General features: G+C 54.5%; 1 protein-coding gene across 10 annotated transcripts in view; it reads right to left on the bottom strand.

Moving 5' to 3' along the window:
- Nucleotides 1-19,783, bottom strand: part of IQSEC3 (IQ motif and Sec7 domain ArfGEF 3) — an 88,426-nt gene that overhangs the window by 17,126 nt on the left and 51,517 nt on the right. For all 10 annotated transcript variants that reach the window (XM_042247660.2, XM_042247661.2, XM_027968015.3 and 7 more), the window contains exons 4-7: nucleotides 15,765-16,879; nucleotides 13,703-13,864; nucleotides 2,768-2,890; nucleotides 2,082-2,248 (exon numbers count right to left, since the gene is read on the bottom strand). In XM_042247660.2, coding sequence (XP_042103594.1) covers nucleotides 2,082-2,248; nucleotides 2,768-2,890; nucleotides 13,703-13,864; nucleotides 15,765-16,879 — 1,567 coding nt within the window. The remainder of the gene's footprint in view (nucleotides 1-2,081; nucleotides 2,249-2,767; nucleotides 2,891-13,702; nucleotides 13,865-15,764; nucleotides 16,880-19,783) is intronic.

Raw genomic sequence — 19,783 nt, 5'->3', positions numbered from 1 at the left:
CGCTCTGGCCCCGCCATGAGGGCACTGCCCGTCTGCTGTCTTGTCTCTTTCAGGCCCTCCCCTCCCCTCCACAGGGAGCTCAGGGATTAGTTGTCAGAAGGTGAGAAGATCCCCTCCTTGCTGGGAGCACAGGGAGGGGTGGGACATTAAGTGAAGGAGAGCAGGGCAGCCCCCGCAGTGATGTGGTAACAAGACCACCACCCATCTCCCACTTCATGGTAATGATCAGACTCTGGTGACAAAAAGCACCAGCAGGAAGCACACCAACATGAAAACAACTTTCCCCGGGAGGTAGAAACAGAAGCAATAAACAAAATCTTCTTTCTACTTTTTCTAAATCTTCTTTTAACGATTATACACTCCTCTTTTCAAGGGGGAAAAATGAAAAATGAAACATCTTGGGCAAGTGCTCTCCAAGCAGTTTTCTTAAGTGTCGAGAGGACATTACACCGTCTATGAGCGACTCTCTGGATTGACCCTGTGTCTTCCACATCTGAGCTTGGTTCTGAGTGGGGCTGATGAACCAAGAAGCACTCCCCAGGGCCCCTGAAAGAAACCAGGCTGCGGCCAAGAGGAGCAGGGCAGGGACAGAGCACACGGGGCTCCCAGGTAGAGATGGCAGGTTGCACACCTCTGCTCCTTCCGAACGCCCCGGAAAAAGGAATCGGCAGAGACGGAGGAAGAGGCAGGGGCACCAGGGGACCTGAAAGTGGGTGAATGAGCACATGGATCCGCAAACCTGGGAAAGTGGAAACGGAAACCAGCAGAGGGATGAGAAGGCTCAGAACCTCCAAGGGCTCTGGAGCTGGCAGAGCCCTGGAGGTGAAGGAGGGCTCGAAATAGGAAGATCAGTTGAAAATTAGAATAAAAGGCCGTTAGACATCCCCACCCCTTCCTCCACTCCAAGCCTTCACTCTTTGGAAGGGATGAACCAGGAGCTCTGGGCTGGTGGACCCCAAGCACAACCAGTTGGAGAAGGAAATGGCAAGCCACTCCAGTATTCTTACCTGGGAAATCCTACGGACAGCGGAGCCGTGGGGGCTACAGTCCATGGGACTGCGAAGAGTCGGACACGACTGAGCGACTGACACAGCGCAACCAAGAGTGAGAGTCTGTGCTGAAAACTGGGGGATGGAGCTGGTGTCTGTGTATTAGGAGACCCCCGTGAGCCCACTTCCCACAAAGCTCTCAGTGTTGGCAGAGAGACTCACCCCCTCTGGGCCACAGATTGGACATTTCTCTTCTGAGGGATTGAGCAGCACAGGGGAAAATATCTAAAGACATTGCCGTCACTTCTCCCCGTGAAACAGCTTAATGAAATGTCGACATGAGAAGGCCCACCAGTTGGCAACCCCACGCACACTTGGAGTTTTAATCAGCCTTTTAGTGGCTCACTGCGAAATGCGGATGGACAACCAAGTTTCATCAACTGTGTATGGAAAGTCTCCAACACGAGAGAGGAAAAGTACGGGAAAAACTGAAAAAGGAACTTAGAAGAAAGCAAGGAGAACCCGAAACAAACAAACACGTGAAAACATAAGATATTGCTTCTACAAAACAGGAACCAAATGATCTGAAGAGCAACACTTAGCAGAAAAGAGTTCTTGGGAATGAAAACGATGCCAGCAGGAATGAGAAGTTAAGCAGGAGATCTGAAAGAGAAAGCTGAGGGCCATCTTCAAGAAAGTCAAACAAGAAGACAAGGATGGCAGGCAGCAAGTTGTCGTCAGAGGCTCAGACGGGGAGGTCTAACATCTGAAAACAGGAGTTCCAGGAACAGAGTCCAGACAAAGAGGACAGGGGAAATGCTTAGATGCAATATTTCGGAGGCATGTGTTTCTGGACTATTAATAAAAGGAAGAAACTAGTTCCCAGCATAATGGGTGAAGAAAGAGCCAAAGAAGGCACACAATAATGAAACTCAGAGCAGGAAGGACTCCCCCGATGCCCGGCATGCTAGCAACCTCCTGGGCCCAGACAGCAGTTCCAGTGCCCTTGACCACCGGGGTGACAGCCTTCCGTGGGGGTCTGAGACTCCCGGAACGACTCTGAGCAGCGCTCCCGCCCCACTGCCCCCCTACCTCGCAGGTTCCGGATGAAGTCCTCCAGCATCATCTTGCGGTCCGGCTTGATGTTGGGGCTGTACATGTCGGTGTTGAGCAGGATGATGGCGAAGGCCAGGATGAAGATGGTGTCCGGGTTGTGGAACTGCTGCACCACCTCGGGGTTGCACATGCAGTAACGCTGGCTGCGGTGGGGGCACGCGAGGGGCGTGAGGGCCCTGCCTTCCCCACACTCCGGAGAGGGGGGCGCTCGGGAGCATGTCCGATTTTCTGAGTGTGTGCTTAGGCCCGGGCGGCTCCCCATCCCCACACTTTGGCCCCCATTCCCACTGAGGGGACGGGGCAGGTGTCACGCACCCAAAGATCCCAGGCACCAAACCCCCGACCAGTACCAGCCTCAGACTGATGCTCAGTAAAATCCCGCTGGTCGATGGGGACACACGAAGTGTCACCAGGCCACCTGGAGGCCAGATGCTGGTCCAGCTCAGAGAACCCCAGAGGTCTGCCTGCTTCTTTCCTCCCCTTCTGCCACCCTCCCACCCTCCCCAACCCAAACCCCAAACAGCCCTCTAGGGACTCCGGTCCTCAGCTCAGAGCCCAGGCTGCTTCCTCCATTCCCTGGGTGTGTGGGGGACTCCTGCCCCCGGCTGGCAGCCCCGTACTTCCCCAACGCCCAGCGTATGTGAGGGCTGGGGAGGACCCACCTGAAGGCCTCTATGAGCCGCTCCACCTTCTGGGCCTCGCCCTGCACGCGGATATGGGCCTGGAACTTTCGCAAGGCCTCGTCCAGCTCCATGGCAGAGAAGTCCATCTCGTCTACCACGCAGCTGAGGCCAGGAGGGGAGAGGGCTATGAGGGCGGTGGGGCACACCTCCCTCCACCAGCCAGAGCTGGGGAGGGGGACAAAGCCCCCCTGCTGGCTAGACAACCCCTCCCTGAAGGAAAGGTGAGATTTGGGGGTCTGAAACCAACCAGAGGGACTTACCCATGCCAGGGTCTCACCCAGGAGGACCTCCTCACCCCTGCCTCCCCTCCCAGACAGCCCTGCAAGGTGCTGGCCGAGGGTCCTCCTCCCACTGCCAGAACCTGGGGCCCAGGGTGGAGGCCAGCAATCCAAGGCCTCCGGCTAAGAGGATGCTGAGTCCAGACCTCCCGCCTCCAAATCCCAGGGCCTCTTGTCTCAGCCCCTGAGCATCCAGAAGTCAGAGGTTTAAAAGGTGAACAGTTTCCTCTCCTGTCCTCTCCAAGGCCTGTCAGGGGCCTGGCTTTCTCCCTGCTTTCCGTCTCCTCTTACACCACCCCTCCAGTGTCTGAGCATTTGTAGCCGAGCAGACTGCCCACCCCCAAACAAGTGACAAGTCAGCTTAACCTCCTGGCCCCCAGCGCATCTGGCCTTGCCCTCCTGGGGCACCCTGTCCTTAGGATCATGAGCATCAGGGCAGGAATCTGGGCCCAACTAAGCAGCAGGCCTGACGCCCCCGAGGGCCGCAGAGGCTCCCGCGTGGAGCTGACGTGTTCTTTCCCGCACACACGTGCCACTCCGCTTTCCTCCGTCCTGGTCACCCCACACCCGCCCCATGTTGCCCTATCTTAGTTCCCACAGGATGCAGAGAGAGGAGGGGGTTTCCTGAACACAGGGGAAAGAAATAGAAGGGTACTATCAGAGGATTGACAAATCCAGTTTGTTTGATGATGGTTTTTCTGGTGTTGGGGGAGAATGAATGTACAGGGAAGGGCAGGAGCAATAGAGAAGCAGGGGCTGTCAGGATGCACCTGCAGAGGGCCAGGCGAGAGATGGGGCTAAATCGGAACAAAGCGAACGGACCTGAACGGACCAGGCCAGCTCAGAATCTGAGAGACATCCTAAAGGAATAACTGGGGGAGGGGGGACAAGGATTCACTTGGTTGATCTACAGGGTTCATAAGAGGCCATGTTAAATAACGGTGCCCTACACACAGAGGAGGCTGCTGAGGGCGGGAGTCAGTCCCTGGGCAGCCTTCACCAGGCCACAGGCTGTGTTAGCAACTCTTGCAGGAAAGTCAGGGTGTACATCTTCTATGTTTTACCAAGTATTTAATATTTTAAGTTGGCCTGAGTAAATATTTGATAATGTCTGGTTTGAGGAATTCTTCAGATAAAATGTCCCCACACCCGGCATCTCTCTCTTCTCAAAGCTGAAAGTATAAACGTGTTTATTTAGTATAACCTGGACAAAGTACTCCAGTGGGTCTGAAGCAAAGACCACGCATCCTGAATTCTCAGTAGCCCAGGAGGCTCTTCCTGAGATCGGCAGCCTCTGTTCCCGCCCACTCTGGTCAGCTGCCTCTCCCTGCCTCAGGGCTCCGCCCACCTCTCCCCTCCCCACGGCCTCTGCTGAGGTTCAGGGCCTCAGCATCTCACCACAACTGTGACTTCAGTAGCCTCTGGACTAGCCTCCATGCCTCCAAACCATCTTCCGGAAGAACACTTCTAGGACATCCACGGCGCTGTCACTCACGCCTCTGCTTATAATTTTTCCAAGGCTTCCCACACCCCCTGTGTGAAACCCGAGTTCCCCGGCAAAGCACAGCCCTGGTGACTCCCAGTCGCCCCACCCCTGCGGTATCCTGGCTCTGTCCTGCAGCCTCGCTCTCCAATCATTGCGTGTTCATTCACCCAGGCTGCTCCTTCGTCCTGCAGCCCACCCCCGACCTCCAGGTCTGCGTCTAGATGTCCATCTCTTGGAGAGTCTTCCTCGACCTCCGTGGTCCCTCTGCTGTGTCTCCCACCAGGCCACACGCTCCCAGATCTCCAGAGTCGATTTCTGCATTCCTAGCGGATATCTGAACTCAATAAACATTCCTGGGGTGGATGAATGAGTGAGTGACAGGATGAACCTGGAGAACGACTGGGGCCATGAGCTGGAGGAGAGGTCAGCTGGAGAAGGAGCCCTGTGGCTGGGGTCTTGACCTGGTGGCCCAGATCAGCTGGACCTGACCTCTGGACACGGCTGCCAAGGGAAGGGCTGGTGGATTCCAGACCGTGGGCAGTGAAGCAGTGTGGAATGCACACACTTCCCATTGTTCGGCTGCCTTTGCAGGCCAGGGAGTGATGAGAACCTGGCCAGCTGGCCCTGATGAGGCTGCTCCCAGGGAGATGTCTGGACCTGCCTGGCAAGGTGCTGCTAACAGGGGGTAATCCTGGTGGTGCTTGCAGTTGGGTCGGGGAAAGCGGGGGAGGTGCCCTCCTTCCTGTGAGTTTCTGCAGAGATGTGGCAAGCCCCTTGCAGGGGCTGGGGAAGCATAAACACAGACGCTCCCTGCATCTGTATAAACAGGTACAACCTTGCATAAAATTACTCATTAGCACTGATCCATGCATGGCGTCAGTCTGCGTTGCAGGAAAACGAAGCGTCGTACACAACTGTGATCAAAATGAATGTTGTCATCTCCACTATTTTTTTTTTTTTAACGACAGCAAGACAGTGTCTGGCAGACAAAGGCACTGGATGAGAGCTGAGAATAGGTGATGATGGCAGCAGGGATGTTTAATTGGTCAGAAGAGACTGTGAAGCCCTGGAAGCTGAGGCTGGGCTGAGGCTGGGAGAGGTGTGTGCTGCCCACATGGGACTCTGCTCCAGGCAGAGCCGGGCCAGTTTCAAGATTAGGATGGAAAATGAAACCACCCACCACCACGAGCTGGAGGAACCCGGGTGTTATTTCTGCAGTTCTTGTCTCATACAATTCAATTAAAAATATCCCCATCCGCCACAGAGTTATTTTCGTTAGTCGGAACTGATAACATGCCTAACCAAAGGTCAGGGCCTTCCGCAAAAGGGTGACATGGCCAACAAAACAAAGCTGGAGGAGGCTGACACAGGAGGGCCTGCCAGGGTCCCTGGTGACGACACAGCAAGAACGAAAATCCCGTTTGAGGGCCTCAGAGGGGATGGCTGCGGACGCACCTTGAACCTGCCCCACAAATCGGGAGTCGGTGAGGAGGCTGAGGCCACTTTCCTTTTGCTGGGCTGGCAGCCCCACCCAGTGGTTCTCAAACTGGAGGGCTCACCAGAACCACCTGGCAGGCTGATCAGCAAGCAGGAGGCTGGGCACCACCCCAGGGTTTCTGATTCCGGGGCTCTGGGCTAGAGTATGAGAACTGACATTGCTAACAAGTTCTCAGGGGCTGCTGCTGTTTGAGACTCATGCTCTGTGCTGATGACAGGGGTGGGTCGGGAAGAGATCAGGCCCTTGATGTCAGGCACCCTTGGGTTTGAATCTTAGGCTTCCCTGGTAGCTCAGTTGGTAAAGAATCCATCTACAACGCTGGAGACCCCAGTTCAATTCCTCAGTCGGGAAGATCCCCTGGAGAAGGGATATGCTACCCACATCGGTCTTCTTGGGCTTCCCTTGTGGCTCAGCTGGTAAAGAATCTGCCTGCAATGCGGAAGACCTGGGTTCAGTCCCTTAGTCGGGAAGATCCCCTGGAGGAGGGCATGGCAACAGCAACCCGGTCCAGTATTCTTGCCTGGAGAATCCCCATGGATAGAGGAGCCTGGTGGGCTATAGTCCAAGGGGTCACAAAGAGTTGGATACTACTGAGCAAATTTCACTTCACTTCACTTCCACCATACAACTATTAGGTTCTAGTCACTTAGCCTCACTGGGCCTCACTTTTCTCATCTCTAGAATGGAGCTAACCCTGTAACACCTAGTTACAGGTAATCCCTGCAACCTACCAGTGGGCAGGTGGGGTTATGGGTTTTAGAAGAGACGATGTATGTAAAGCTCTCAGTTTATAACACAGTATAAGAAACAAAGAGTTCCCGACTTGCAGTTGCTGAGGGGTGGGGGAGGGAGGGATAGACTGGGAGTTTAGGGTTGGTAGTCACAACTATTACATTTAGAATGGATAACCAACAAGGTCCTACTGTATAGCACAGGGAATTATACTCAATATCCCGTGACAAACCATAATGGAAAAGGATATATAAAAGAATGTCTATATAACTGAGTCACCTTGCTGTACAGCAAAGATTGGCACAACCTTGTAAATCAACTGTACTTCAATAAAAGCATACACGTGTGTGTATGTGTTTAGTTGCTCAGTCGTGTCCCACTCTTTGTGCCCCTGTGGACTGTAGCCTGCCAGTCTCCTCTGCCCATGGGATTTCCCAGGCGAGAATACTGAGTGGGTTGCCACATCCTCCTCCAGGGGATCTTCCCAACCCAGGGGTCGAACCCAGGTCTCCCACATAGCAGGCAGTTTCTTTACCATCTGAGCCACCAGGGAAACCTATATATATATATCTGGTGACTCAGACGGTATATGTATATATACACAAATACATTTTTAAAAAGGAAATGAGAGTTCTCGTTAGGGACCAAATCAGAGCTGATGTGCCTGGTGGTTAAGCAGATCTGGAGTTTCTGCTAGCAGAGCTATAAACACCCTTGTCATCATCACCAATTAACTCTGCCCGAAAGTCCATCACCAGTTTACAATAGTCCATCAACTGTTTACAACATAGTCCGTCAGACAGAGGAAACCGAGTCAGCTCAGACCGATGGAGGTTTGTGGACCAGTTCCTCAACTCTGCTTTCTTCCTAGATGAGAGGGCCAGGGCCAGCAAATAAAGGTGCATCAGGGATGGGAGGGGCTTCTCCGGGGGCGCTAGTGGTAAAGAACCCACCTGCCAATGCAGGAGACACAAGAGATGCGGGTTTGAGCCCTGGGTTGGGAAGATCCCCTGGAGGAGAGCATGGCAACCCACTCCAGCGTTCTTGCCTAGAGAACACCACGGACGGAGGATCTGGCAGGCTACAGTCCACGGGGTCACATAGAGTTGAACAGACTGAGTGACTTAGCACATACATGGGAAGAGCACCTGATTTTGGCCAGGGCACTAGACGTTTCTTCTCTCAGGCCTCAGTCCCTGCCTGGGGAAAATGAGGGGGCTGGACTAACTGACCGTCCAAGGCGCTTCTCAGCACCACCATTCAAAACTGGGGTCTGACATGCACAGTAGAGACATCTGGACCAGACGCCTGTTGGGATGGAGCAGAAGGCAGGAAGGTGCAGAGCTAAGGGCTCAGGCTGTGGACCATTCTGCCCGGCTTCAGATCTCAGCGGCTGCTCAGCTCTGTGGGCAAGCAACCCACCTTCTCTGGTACTCAGTTCCTTGACTGGGTGCAGACTCCAGCATTCGCCTCACAGCGCTGCTGGGAAGGAAAAATGTGGCTCTGCACATAAGCGTCTTGGAGCCATGCCTGCTGGCACACGATACACATTTGACACACGTGAGCTGCCCACTCTCTCACAGATGGCCCTCCTGAGAAACCCCCGGGCGGGTGTGACACCCAGGATGCCCCTCCAGGAAGTCCCCTTGCACTGAGTAGCTAGTGTCAGCCACCCCTGAGTTATCACACAGGATTGAGAGAGACCCCTCTGGAGCTAGGACTGGAGGGCTCAGGAAAGGAGTGGGCGCTGGGTTTATTCATTTTTTTTATAAAAGCCCAATCTCCATGTACCTGTGACCAAGCCAAAGGCAGTCTCAACTCTGGACTTGGAGTTCATTCCACTCTTGAACTTGGAGTTCCAGGGTCTCCATGTACAGGAGTGAGTGATTCTGAAATGCCAGTGACTGTTAACTGTTAAGGAGACTCTCTCATCCGTGTGTGTGTGTGTGTGTGTGTGTGTGTGTGTGTGTGTGTGTGTAGGCAAGGGTGGAGAAAAGGGCACTGGAGAGGTGAGGGCTCAAGGTCATAAAACCCTGACACCCCTGTTAGAAGAGACCTTCTCCTTCCATCCCTCTGAGTGGGAACAGCATCAAGTTTTCAGAGCCACACAAAGCCACCTATCCATGTCTGCCCCAGCCTCTCTCCATCCCCTTCCAGACCCACCAGGGTGGGCATGGGTGCCAGCCTGCTCTCCCCTTGCCTGTGGATCTCCTAAGCAGCAAGACAACCCATCAGAAGCTACAGGCAGACAACGCCCAGGACCTTCTAGAGTCGGCCCTTCCCAGCGAAGAGAGGCCAGCGCCTTCCAGCCTGTTGAGTTTGACAGACAATCTGTCTTCATTTCTGAGTGTCCCCGAAGAAGAACAAATCTGTTACACGCTGGTCAACACATTTCCACGGAAATGAAATAATGAAATCTGACTGAAACGTCCTACTCCAGTATCTAACAGAGAACGGGGCAGACGCAGTGCAAGAAGGAATCCCCCAGGGAAACTTTCTCTCCCACCCTGCCCCCCGGGACCGCTCAACCCCCAAACCGCCTCCTCTGCATCTCCGTGGAACGGACAGATGCCATCCACGTGCGCGGCGATCACACGAGCCAGGAGGGTGGCCGCTGAAAACCCACATGCAACAGCCCCCCCATCCACTGGCCTTCAAACCTGCTGAAGCGAACACTTCAGGAAGGAAATAGAGCAGAGCCAAATTTCCCAGCCATGTGAAAACAGAGAGGGAAGCACTTTCAGCCCCCCAAGAATTCCGACCCCCACTGCCCTCAGGCTCCCACTGCCCTTCCTTCTCAACACCAGCGGGGGGCTTCCTCCAGGCTAGGGGTGGCTCCTCCCTTCCCCAGCAGTGGGACTGAGACCTGCCCTGAGGAGTCAGAGGTTTCCCTGTGTTAGGGGAGGGGCCATGGGGGAGTGAGGAGAGAGGAGGTCTAATGCCCTGGGCTTCTTTTTATGTCCTGTGGTTTTGAATAGAAAATACAGTAACAGAAATAGCTGACATTTTAAAAGAATTTACTAAGCATCAGGCACCGAGTTAAGCACTTCATATCCATTTTAAAATTTAATTCATATGACTGGTTCTATTATCCCCATTTGACAAATGACAAACTTGAGGCTGGTTTCTCCTAAAAAAAGAGAGCCAAAATCCAAAACCTTCCCAGGTAAACACGGGAATGGACATGGCCCTTTGAGCTCAGAATGCCTTCTATTATTATTCAGTAAAGCCTGGTTGGACACATCCCTTCTTGGAATGGGGCTTTCATGGACTAGCACAGAAAGGGATGTAAAGAGAGGTCAGCTTTTGACAGCACCGAGGGCCTGATTTTGGAGGCAAATATCAGCACCTCTGTGATGCTCAAATGCAGATCAGCTTCAGGGGCAGATTCTATCTGGTGTGGGGCCCCTCCTTTCACCCTATCCGCCCTCCTCCCAGGCCCTCTCCCTCACCGCCTCTCCCCTTCCTGTCTGGCTGTATCTTGGAGAGTGCGGTGGCTTGGGCTGTCTCAGTCTCCAAGGGGAGGGGTGATTTATGTCTTTTATTCAGCAAACAGCTTTGTACGGAATGGATGCGACAGGCTGAATGTCATGGGTGGGGGCAGGGAGCAGTGCGGAATCCCAGTGAAGCCTTCCCGGCCAGGACAAAACCAAAACGGCACTGGGTGACTGTCGCTTATGTGTTTCCTCTTGTGGGGGGAAGAAAGGGGCAGGGGATGCTGGCTTGAGCAGCAGGGAGATGCCAGAACTCCCCGTGCCTGGCTGCCCCGCCAGTGCCTGCCTCTTCCTGCCTCTCCGTCCTCTTGTCCTCTCCGGGCACCTTGCAGGGGACAAACCAGGCATCCGGGTGATGCAGACTTGGGGGAGGAGCTGCCACGTGCTGGCTGAGTGTGCCAGGGCCTCGGAGCCCAGGGTCTGCATGGCTGCAGAACAAAGCACGTGGGGTGGGGGACATTCACTGGGGCGGGGGGCATTCACTGGGGCAGAATCCGGGCTCGGCTCTGCTCTCCACCCTCCCCAAGCCCACAGTGCCCACTGGAGGCTCCTGGGCCCTTCGCCTCTCTTTCCACATTCCTCCTCTCATCTCTTCCTATTGACACCTGGGTCTGTATCTTCCTTGAAGCCATTCCTGTTCTTCCCCTTACTATACACACACACATACACACACATTGGATACCCAGCTCAGCCTTGGTTCCCTACATACAGTAGGCACTCAATATTTGGTGAATGAGTGGTGAATGGCCATCCTGCTCCCCTGAGTGTCCCTCTGGGTGGCTCTGGCATGGTGACAAAGCACACTTTAGGGCAGAAGATTTTGCATGATGCCAAGGTGTTAAAAGCACACTAAGGATTGGGGAAGATGATAGATTCACTGGAGGTGCTTGGAGGGATCCAAGCTCACACAGCCCAGCCCACTCTCTTTGCAGGTGAGGAAGCTGAGGCCTGGAGCAGAAGTGACGTGCAAAAGCTAGAGCCTATTAGAAGCAGAGCAGGAGTCAGAGCTGGCCTCTCAGGTCCAGCCATTTCTCCTCTCTCCCCACTGCCCCATCATCTAAGCCTGAGCCCATCCAGCAGCCAGCCCAGTTCCCAGCCCTGTGTCCCTCCCGCATAGCAGCTGGTCTGAGTCTCCAGCCCACACACTCAGTCTCCCGGGGAGGATGGGCAATTAAGTTTTCCATGTGCTGTTCAGCACAACCTGGGCTGGAGAAAAACCATGTGTTCCCTGAAGTGCAGGCTGGGGGTTGGGGGGAGCTGAGAGGGGGTGGGTAGGGGGATGGGAAGCAGGTTAGAATTCTGGGGCCAGGCCACATGAGAACTGGAAAGGTGGAAGAGAACAGACGAGGCAGTCAGGGCCTGGAAGTGAAGCTGCCAGCGCTACCCCAGAGTAGAGGCACAAAGCCAGGTTGTCCCCCAGGTCGTGGGGCAGCTGGAAAGAATGAAGCCATCGGATGTGGCAGCTCTACTTGCTCATCAGTGGAAAGGGGACAAAGGCAAATGATAAGGCCGGAGAGATGAACCAGAAGGAAAACAGGAGAGGAAAGAGACAGGAAACTGGCTCTTTCTCCTCTTGCGCAGTTCCTCAAAGCGTCCCCTGAGGGGGAAGGGAAGCAAGTGCATCTGTGGGTTTGGGCACCAGGAGGGACAACCAACGGTCCAGAGCCACCGAGTCAGAGAGAGGAGAGGGCCATCAGGGATCTCAGCGTCCCTCGGATGGGTCCCCCCTCCCTCTCTTCTGACTGCACTCAGGTCACATCTACCCCATCGTGGATTTAGGAAGGTGAACGGGATTCCTAAGGCCAGCTGACCTCCCCTCGTAGCCCAACGCCTCCACTCTCTGGGTATGGAAACATAGGCCATGGCCGGAGGGCAGAGGCTGTCCCAAGACACAGCACCAAGGCTGCTCCACAAACAGAAGCCAAGTCAGGACTTCCCTGGGGGTTCAGTGGCTGACTCGGAGCCCCCAGTGCAGAGAGCCAGGGTTCGATCCCTAGTCAGGGAACTAGATTCCATATGCTGCAACTAAGAGTTCACAGGAAATGAAGTGAAGTGAAATTCGCTCAGTCATGTCCAACTCTTTGCAACCCCATGGACTATACATACAGTCCATAGAATTCTCCAGGCCAGAATACTGGAGTGGATAGCCTTTCCCTTCTCCAGGGGATCTTCCCAAGCCAAGGATACTGACAGTGACCCTCTTGCTTCTAAACCTGGAGCAGGAGCCCTAGCCCTCTGTGGTGGGCCTTTGCTGCTCCAAGAACAAGTATAGGAGGAGGGGGTTCTCCCAGGACCCCTGGGGAAACACTTCTGCTGAGTGTGCCCAAGGACAAGGGGGTGGGAGAGAAGTGGGTGACTACAGAGGGGTGACTTTGGAGAGAAAGTGAGTTCAGGGAGCCAGCAGAAGAGAGGAGGAGCATGGAGAGAGTCAGGAGGGGAGGCAGGGGTCCAGGGCAGACTTCACAGGGCCTCACCCCCTCTTTGGAGAGGCGAGGTGGCTCCAAGGTCCTGCTCCTGAGCCCCAGGAAATCTGCCCCTGCTGTGAGGCTCACCTACTTACCCACAGCATCATACCCACGAAGTTGAGCTTGAACCAAGGCAGCCCCCTCACTCCCCACCAAATACCTCATCTATTGGACTTTAAAACAATTTTTTGATTGTGTGATCTTGGTGGTCAATCTATCTTTACGCAATCTTAGTTTCTGGTGGCTCAGTGGTAAAGAATCTGCCTGCCAAGCAGAAGACGGGGGTTCGATCCCTGGGTTGGGAAGATCCCCTGGAGAAGAAAATGGCAACCCACTCCACTATTCTCGCCTGGAAAATCCCATGGGCAGAGGAGTCTGGCAGGCTACAGTCTGTAGGATCTCAAAAGAGTCGGACATGACTTAGCGACATGACTTACACAACATCAAATGTACTTTCTGGCTCTAAAAACCCTAACCCCTTCCTTTCCTGCCCCATGGTTCCTCCACTATATGAAGCGGACGCTCAGGAGCTGGGGGGCTGGACAGGCAGCAGGCAATGCTGAGGGGTCAGTCCCCCAGGAGGAGATGGCTCCGCACTGACACAGCCCTCTTCCAGTTTCACTCTCTTGCCTTTTGGTCTCCCTGGACTATTTCTGTGCTAGCCCCACCCCCAGCCCCATCCTCATCCCCAGTGCCTGTGGGAGGAGCACCCTGGCTCAGTAAGCTGCAGGATAACTGGAGAGGAAGCAAGTGATTGGCTAAGGATCATGGGGCTCCTGGCTCCTTCGACCAATCAGGAAGCCCCTAGGACTGGAGCCAGGACTTCTGGGAATCCACCCAGACTAAAGAGGTCCTGTCTTGCCCTGTGTTCTTCCCTAGCTGAGGTCCCAGGCCATCCAGGAGATCCTGGAGTGTAGAGTGGGCTAGGAGGGCGGGGCGGAGCCCGGAGGCGGGCACTCACTCGAGCACATCGCGGTTGAACTGCTTCTTGCTGTTGCCCAGGAACTCGCCGATCATCTGGCGGCTCAGGCCCTTACGCTGGAGCAGGAAATGGGCCACTCCAATGGGGGTGTCGGGGATGAAGCCTCGAGAGATCAAGAACTGGATGCCCTTGTCTGGGTTTCTGGGGTGGGGTGGGGAAAAGAAGTAGAGAGTGAGGCAAGACAGTCCGTGACTCCTATCCTCCCTTTCTTCCAGCCCAGGGAACCCAGAAGTGCCCGGAGGTAACCAGGTGGAATTCCCAGGAAATGCCACTATTCCTTCTGCTGCAGAGGGCCTCCCTTTCTGAAGGCTCTCTCCGAGCATGCTTCTGAACCTCCCCACCCAGGACAGAGGATGGTGCGAGGCTGGGGAGGGCTGGTCAAAGTGGGTTCCAGAGCAGGTAGAGGGGCATCCTTTCTGTCTTCAAGCCTCAGTCCCACTGGATCTGGTCTTCAGGCCCCCAAGCCCTCCTCCCACCTGTATCCTGCTTTCTCTACTCAGGATCCACGCTGGAACCAGGAGGAGGGTGGATTGGGACACAGAGGTGGGATCTCATACCACATCCCTCTTCCCTGTGCATTGTAGACACGAGAAAGGCCCTGCTCCCCAGGGATTACTTTCCCAGGCTGGAGTCTCTGTGCGTGGGTGTGGGTGTGGGTGCGGGTGCTGGGATTTAAGGTAAATGTGTTCCCAGCCTGGTCTGCAAATCCCTGCTGCTCCCTGAGCTGGGTCTTACTGGTCCAGGAGAAGATAAGGACAGAAATAGAGGGTAAGCCTTTAGACCCGTTTATAGCAGGCTGACATTTTCAGGACTACCAAGCATGTGACTGTTTTTCTAGCAACTCACGTTTATTGAGTTTCACAAAAGTATCAGCCCACGACACACTGAGTAAAAACCCAAGCTGATCCTTCAGTACACATCATTTGAGAAGCACTGCCTTGTGGGGTCCAGGCATCTGTGTGGGCCTGGGGAAGCAGGGCTTAGGCTACACTCATCCCAGTGGCTGCCTGATATAGAAGAAAGAGCACTGGGCTGGGAGGCAGGCAGCTATGACTTCACCCAGCTATGCCGCTTACTAGCTGCTTCACAGCGCTCAGCTCACCTCACTGTGTGAGCCCGATTCCTGTTCTATAAAATGGCAATAATAATGCTCTCTCTAAAAATTTGAAGTTTGCAAACATTCTATCTCAGGCAAGCTACTGAATATAAGCTTGAGGCCAGAGGATGTGTGTTGCTCATCTATGTGGTTTCTGGACTGAGCACTCCAAAAATTGTTGCAGAATGAGCAAACGAACACACAGGTGAATGGTTTCTGCTTAGTCTTCACTGATAGGTGGGAGAGATGCTGTGTTTTCTGGTTCAGGTCTGTGAAGGAAGGGGTGAGTGGAGGGTGGAGATGAGTAGGTGTACTTGAAATCTCCCTAGGAAGGGTATGTGTGTTTCCCCTGCTTGCCACCAGCTGTATACCTCTTGGTAGCGAGGAAAGTCTGGCTGGAGGCTCTGAGCTACAGCGGCCATTCATATCTCTGTGTCCACACCCCTGCTCTCTTCTGCTCCACTTCCACTTACATCATCCTCCCCGCCTGTCCCCCATCCCCCGGCCCCTCTCCTGTTCCTTGCGCTAGGTCTCTGCTCCCCTGACCTTTCCTCTTTTCATCACTGCTTTTCTTCTCCCATCATCAACCCCATGGGGCTCATGTTCCCCGTTTCCCCAACTTCATGTCCCACCTGAGGGATTCCTGCTCCATCCTTACATATTTACCTAATGCTGCATTTTCTTGTAAATATCTCACTTTTCAAAGCCTTGCTTCTTCCGGCAGTACTAGTGGTTAAAGCATAGGTTTGAGGTGTTTTAGCCCTAGTCCTTAAAGTAAATTCATACCAATTAAAAATAAAGTGTGTGTCCCCCACAGTATCTCAAGGAGCAGGTGTGGCCCCCAGGCCCCAGGGGAGGCCCCTGTGTCCATGCGGTCCATTCCCAGGAACCTCGCTCATGGGTAAGCTCAGGTGCCCCCTTTCCCACCCCCCCACCCCGACTTACATGTTGAAGAGGTTGAGGCCAATGCGGTACAGCCGCTTACGCAGGGTGTCGGTGGACAGCGTGGGTGATTTGCAGCTCGCTGGGTTCTCGCAGTGGTAGCGTGGCAAGCTCAGGATCATGGCCTGCAGGGCTTCCTTGGAGGCAGAGGCCGACGCTTCGGAGCCCGACTTGGCTGATTTGGTGGACGTGCTGCTGCTGCTCAGCTGCTCCGAGTTGTCCCCGACCTCAAGTTCGGCCTCGGTCCCTTTTGCCGCCTCCTCGGTCTCCTCTTCCTCCTCCTCCTCCATCACAGGCCCCGCGGCCACCGGCGAGCTGGCGCGCAGGGCCCCGCCGGCCTCCCCCTCTGCGCTCGGGTCCTCAGCGGGCGCGGCCCCCTGGCTGGCACTGGGGGCCTCGGGGCCCTCGGGGGCCTCCTGTGCTCTGGCCTCGCCCTCCTCGGCCTTAACCACCGCGGAATCTGTGGGGACCGGGGCCATCTGCGCGCCCAGGCAGTTGGCCACCGACAGGGCCGTGGAGGAGGAGACAGAGATGTTCTGGCTGGCGATCTGCACTGTGACGTCCCGGAAGGCCATCATGAGGGTGCTGCCATGGCCCTGGGGCGGACTGGGGGGCTCAGTGGGCTCGGCCCCGGCCCCCAGGGAGGCGCCCTCGGACTCCCGCGCCTCGCCCTCCAGGCTCGGTGGTCCCGCGCCCGCGTGCAGGGCCCGGTGGATCTGGTAAGCGCCGCTCTCCTGCAGGGAGCACATGGTCTTGAGGCTCCAGGTGCTGAGGGCGTCGTCGATGGACTTGGCCAGGGATTGCACCTGCTCGGTGAAGGAGTCCTCCAGCTCGGTGAGCGTGCCCGCAAAGGTGGGCGGCAGGGAGGGCGAGCGCACCAGCGGCAGCCCCGCGAGGCCGCAGCCCTCCAGGAGCGCCCTCTCGGCCGCCAGGCTCTCCGCCGTGGGCGCGCGCGCCTTGCGCAGGGAGATGCGCCGGGGCAGGCGGCTCTCCAGCAGAGAGTTGCGGATCTTCTCAAAGTTCTTGCTGAGCTGGTACTGGCGGAAGGCGGTTTGGATGGTGCAAGCGGCGCGCCGGGACACCAGGTGGCCCCCGTACTTGTGTTCTAGCATTTCAATCTGCAGTGAGGAGAGGCGTGGGAGCGCGGTTAGGGAAAGGATGGGACAGCGCTTTCGGAGACCAGGGCAGGGCGTGACCTGGCTGACCCTTGGCGGGGGCCTGGGAGGGCACAACTAGGCCGGCACTGAGGGGCCAGAGTCTGAAAACTGTGCGGTGGCCTCAAATGCTGCCAAGACTCCTAAAGCTGTGGGGTGTAGGATTGGATTCTGGGGTTGGGGATACCCATGCAAGGGTGGGGGGGCAATAGTAGTAGGTGATTATTTCCATATATTCACATATGGAAGTATTTATCTCTGAAATGCGTGGTATCTTGAATTTGTATTAAAATATTTCATCAAAAAAAGCAGAAGGGTTACATGAAACAATATTAATTGAAACTGGGTGATGGTTAAATGGGAGTTTATTATACTATTCTTTCTACTTTTGTGTATATTTTAAATAATAGAAAAATGAAGATTAAATAGAAAGGGTAAGAAAACATTGCTGCTACTCCTGTTCACCTGCTTTCTTTCTCAGTATTCATGTCACAGATTGGGGTCGTTTCCTGTTTCTGGGAGCTGCATAAGCGTTGGGATTGGGGTTTGAGTATCTCTGTGTTCCCAGTACCGAGCCCAAGGGCTGGCACATGATAGAGCTCAGTAAATGTGAATTTAGTAAAAAGACAGATGGGTGATGGAGGGATATTTCAACAGTGGGAGATCCTCCAGCTACCACGTTCTTCAATTCAGCTCACCTCGGTTCCCAACAATGGGAGCTGTTCCGATCGGGGCAGGGCTTGGTGGGGCTGATGGGGAGGTGGGGTAGGGGATGCTGCCTCATCTGGTGGTTCTGAACCCAGGAAAACTTCAGGCACCGGCCAGTCTGCCTTCCTCCTCTCACCTCAGCTCTCTCCCCACTCCGTGATCTTGTCTCTCCTTGGGCGGCTAAGCACTCACTTTTTCTCCCTTATCAAAAATCTCTCTGGGGAAAGGACTAGAAGAACATTCTCTTTGAGGTGTGAATGACCAAGAGGGGTTAGCAGTGGTTCTTCCTGGACATTTTTTTTTTTTTTTTTGCATTTAAACAACAGACAAAGACTGGATGAAGGGGATGGGCAAAATGGTAGCACTGTGGTGGTTCCATCAGTTTTTAGGGAAGCTTAGGAAGTGGGAAAGTATTCCTGGGCTCTGAAACTGTGTCCTGTTGCTAGTCACGCGCCATACACTCCACTTACGGAGTGACATTCCTGAACTAACAATCAGGACTGGTGGCTGGGATCGACAGCTCAAGGCAAGACCATTAGCCCTCCAACGTCCCCCAGGATCACAGAGAGGTAGGGTACGGACAGAAAGGCCAAATTCCATCCCCCAGTACATGGAACCCTTCAACCTGCTTCCTAATCTCACCATCTCTTGCCTTCTTTGTAAGCTTTCTTCATCCGCTAGTCCCTTCTACTTGCATTTCCAGCCTCCAGCCTAGCTTTGGGCCCTTTCCACCAGCCTACAGACCCTCCTAAGTCACCCAGACTGGATCATGACCCTGCTTGACTCCCTCGTTCTGGGGCACTAGCCCACTCTCTATTTTCTACAAACCTACAGGCAGACTCCCCTACCTCCTGTGCCTCAATATGCAAGCGAATGCCAAACCTCTGGCCAGCCCCGTGTGCCCCGGCTCCTTGCAGCTGCCTCTTGCTCCCACCAGACTTCTGACTCTCCAAAGGATCACCTCAAAGTGAACTTTAATCACTAAATCCCATCCTCAACTCCCTCGCTCCCCAATTTTTCTGCAGCTTTGATACTTTATCCCTTGAAACTCTGTCCTCAGCCTTCCTGACCCAGTCTATCTTGATTTTCCTGTCTCCCTATAGCTCCCAGATCCTGTATTCTGACCACAGGGTCCCTAACCATGCTAGTGATGAGTCATATGCGTGCCCTCTTCCATTCTCCAGGCACATCTTCATGATTTTCCTATGCTGGACATCTTCCTGACTTCCATGTGGGAAGTCTTTGGAGCAGCCCTGGTAGCTGATAATTAACAGCTAATGAAGAGGGAACTGTCTTGGGCAGAGCCCCCATGGCAACTCTATATAGATGTCTCTGGGGCTAATATCCTATCACCTCTTGTTTGAGAACGTTGTCTTCTTCCATCGTAACTTCACTGCACTGTGATAGGTGAACAGCAAGCCCATGGGGAAACACCCAGCCCAGACCCACCTCTTCCCTGCTGGCTGACCTTGGACACGTTTCTTAACATCTCTGAATCTGTCTTCTTGTCTGTTAAATGGAGATAATCCTGCTGACTCTGTGACTTCATTCTGTGGTGAGAATTCTTATTTCATATGGTACTTGACACACAGTAGGTCAAAGCTCAGTAAGTGGTGGCAATTTGATGGTGAAGCGTTGATTCTGTGACTTTCAAATCTCCATGCCTAGACTCAACTCAAGACCTACATTTCCAACCGTCCATTGCTCCCTTTCCCCGAAAGGAACCGGCTCTCAGTGATACCCTTAGTCACATCACAGCACCCCAGCTCCAAGGCTGTCCAGTCTGGGGGCCTGGCATTTGCCCCTGGGTCCTCCTTTGCCTTATCCTGTGTGTCTGTCAAGCGCAAAGTCCTATAGCGCAGCCCCTCCATACCTTCTGCCATCACTCTGAGCTTTCCACCAGACTGTCACCACGTGGGGCGCCCCGGACGCCCCCCTTGGACACTCTGGCGGTGCCCGGTTGCTTCCCTGCTTCCTCCTCCAGCACCATCCACCTTGCGTTACATCCCCCTGAGCAGTGTACCCAGAGAGCAGGGTAAACACAGGTCTTTCAGTCGCTGGAGATCCTTGCCCTAAATAAATATAAACACCCTGTCCTAGCAGGTCTGGGGCTCAGCAGCCTGGCCCTGCCCACCCCGGCCCCTCCTACTTCAGGAGGTC

This window comes from Ovis aries, chromosome 3, assembly GCF_016772045.2.
Source record: "Ovis aries strain OAR_USU_Benz2616 breed Rambouillet chromosome 3, ARS-UI_Ramb_v3.0, whole genome shotgun sequence".
Lineage (NCBI taxonomy): Eukaryota > Metazoa > Chordata > Mammalia > Artiodactyla > Bovidae > Ovis > Ovis aries.
This window is presented reverse-complemented; position numbering and strand designations above follow the sequence as displayed.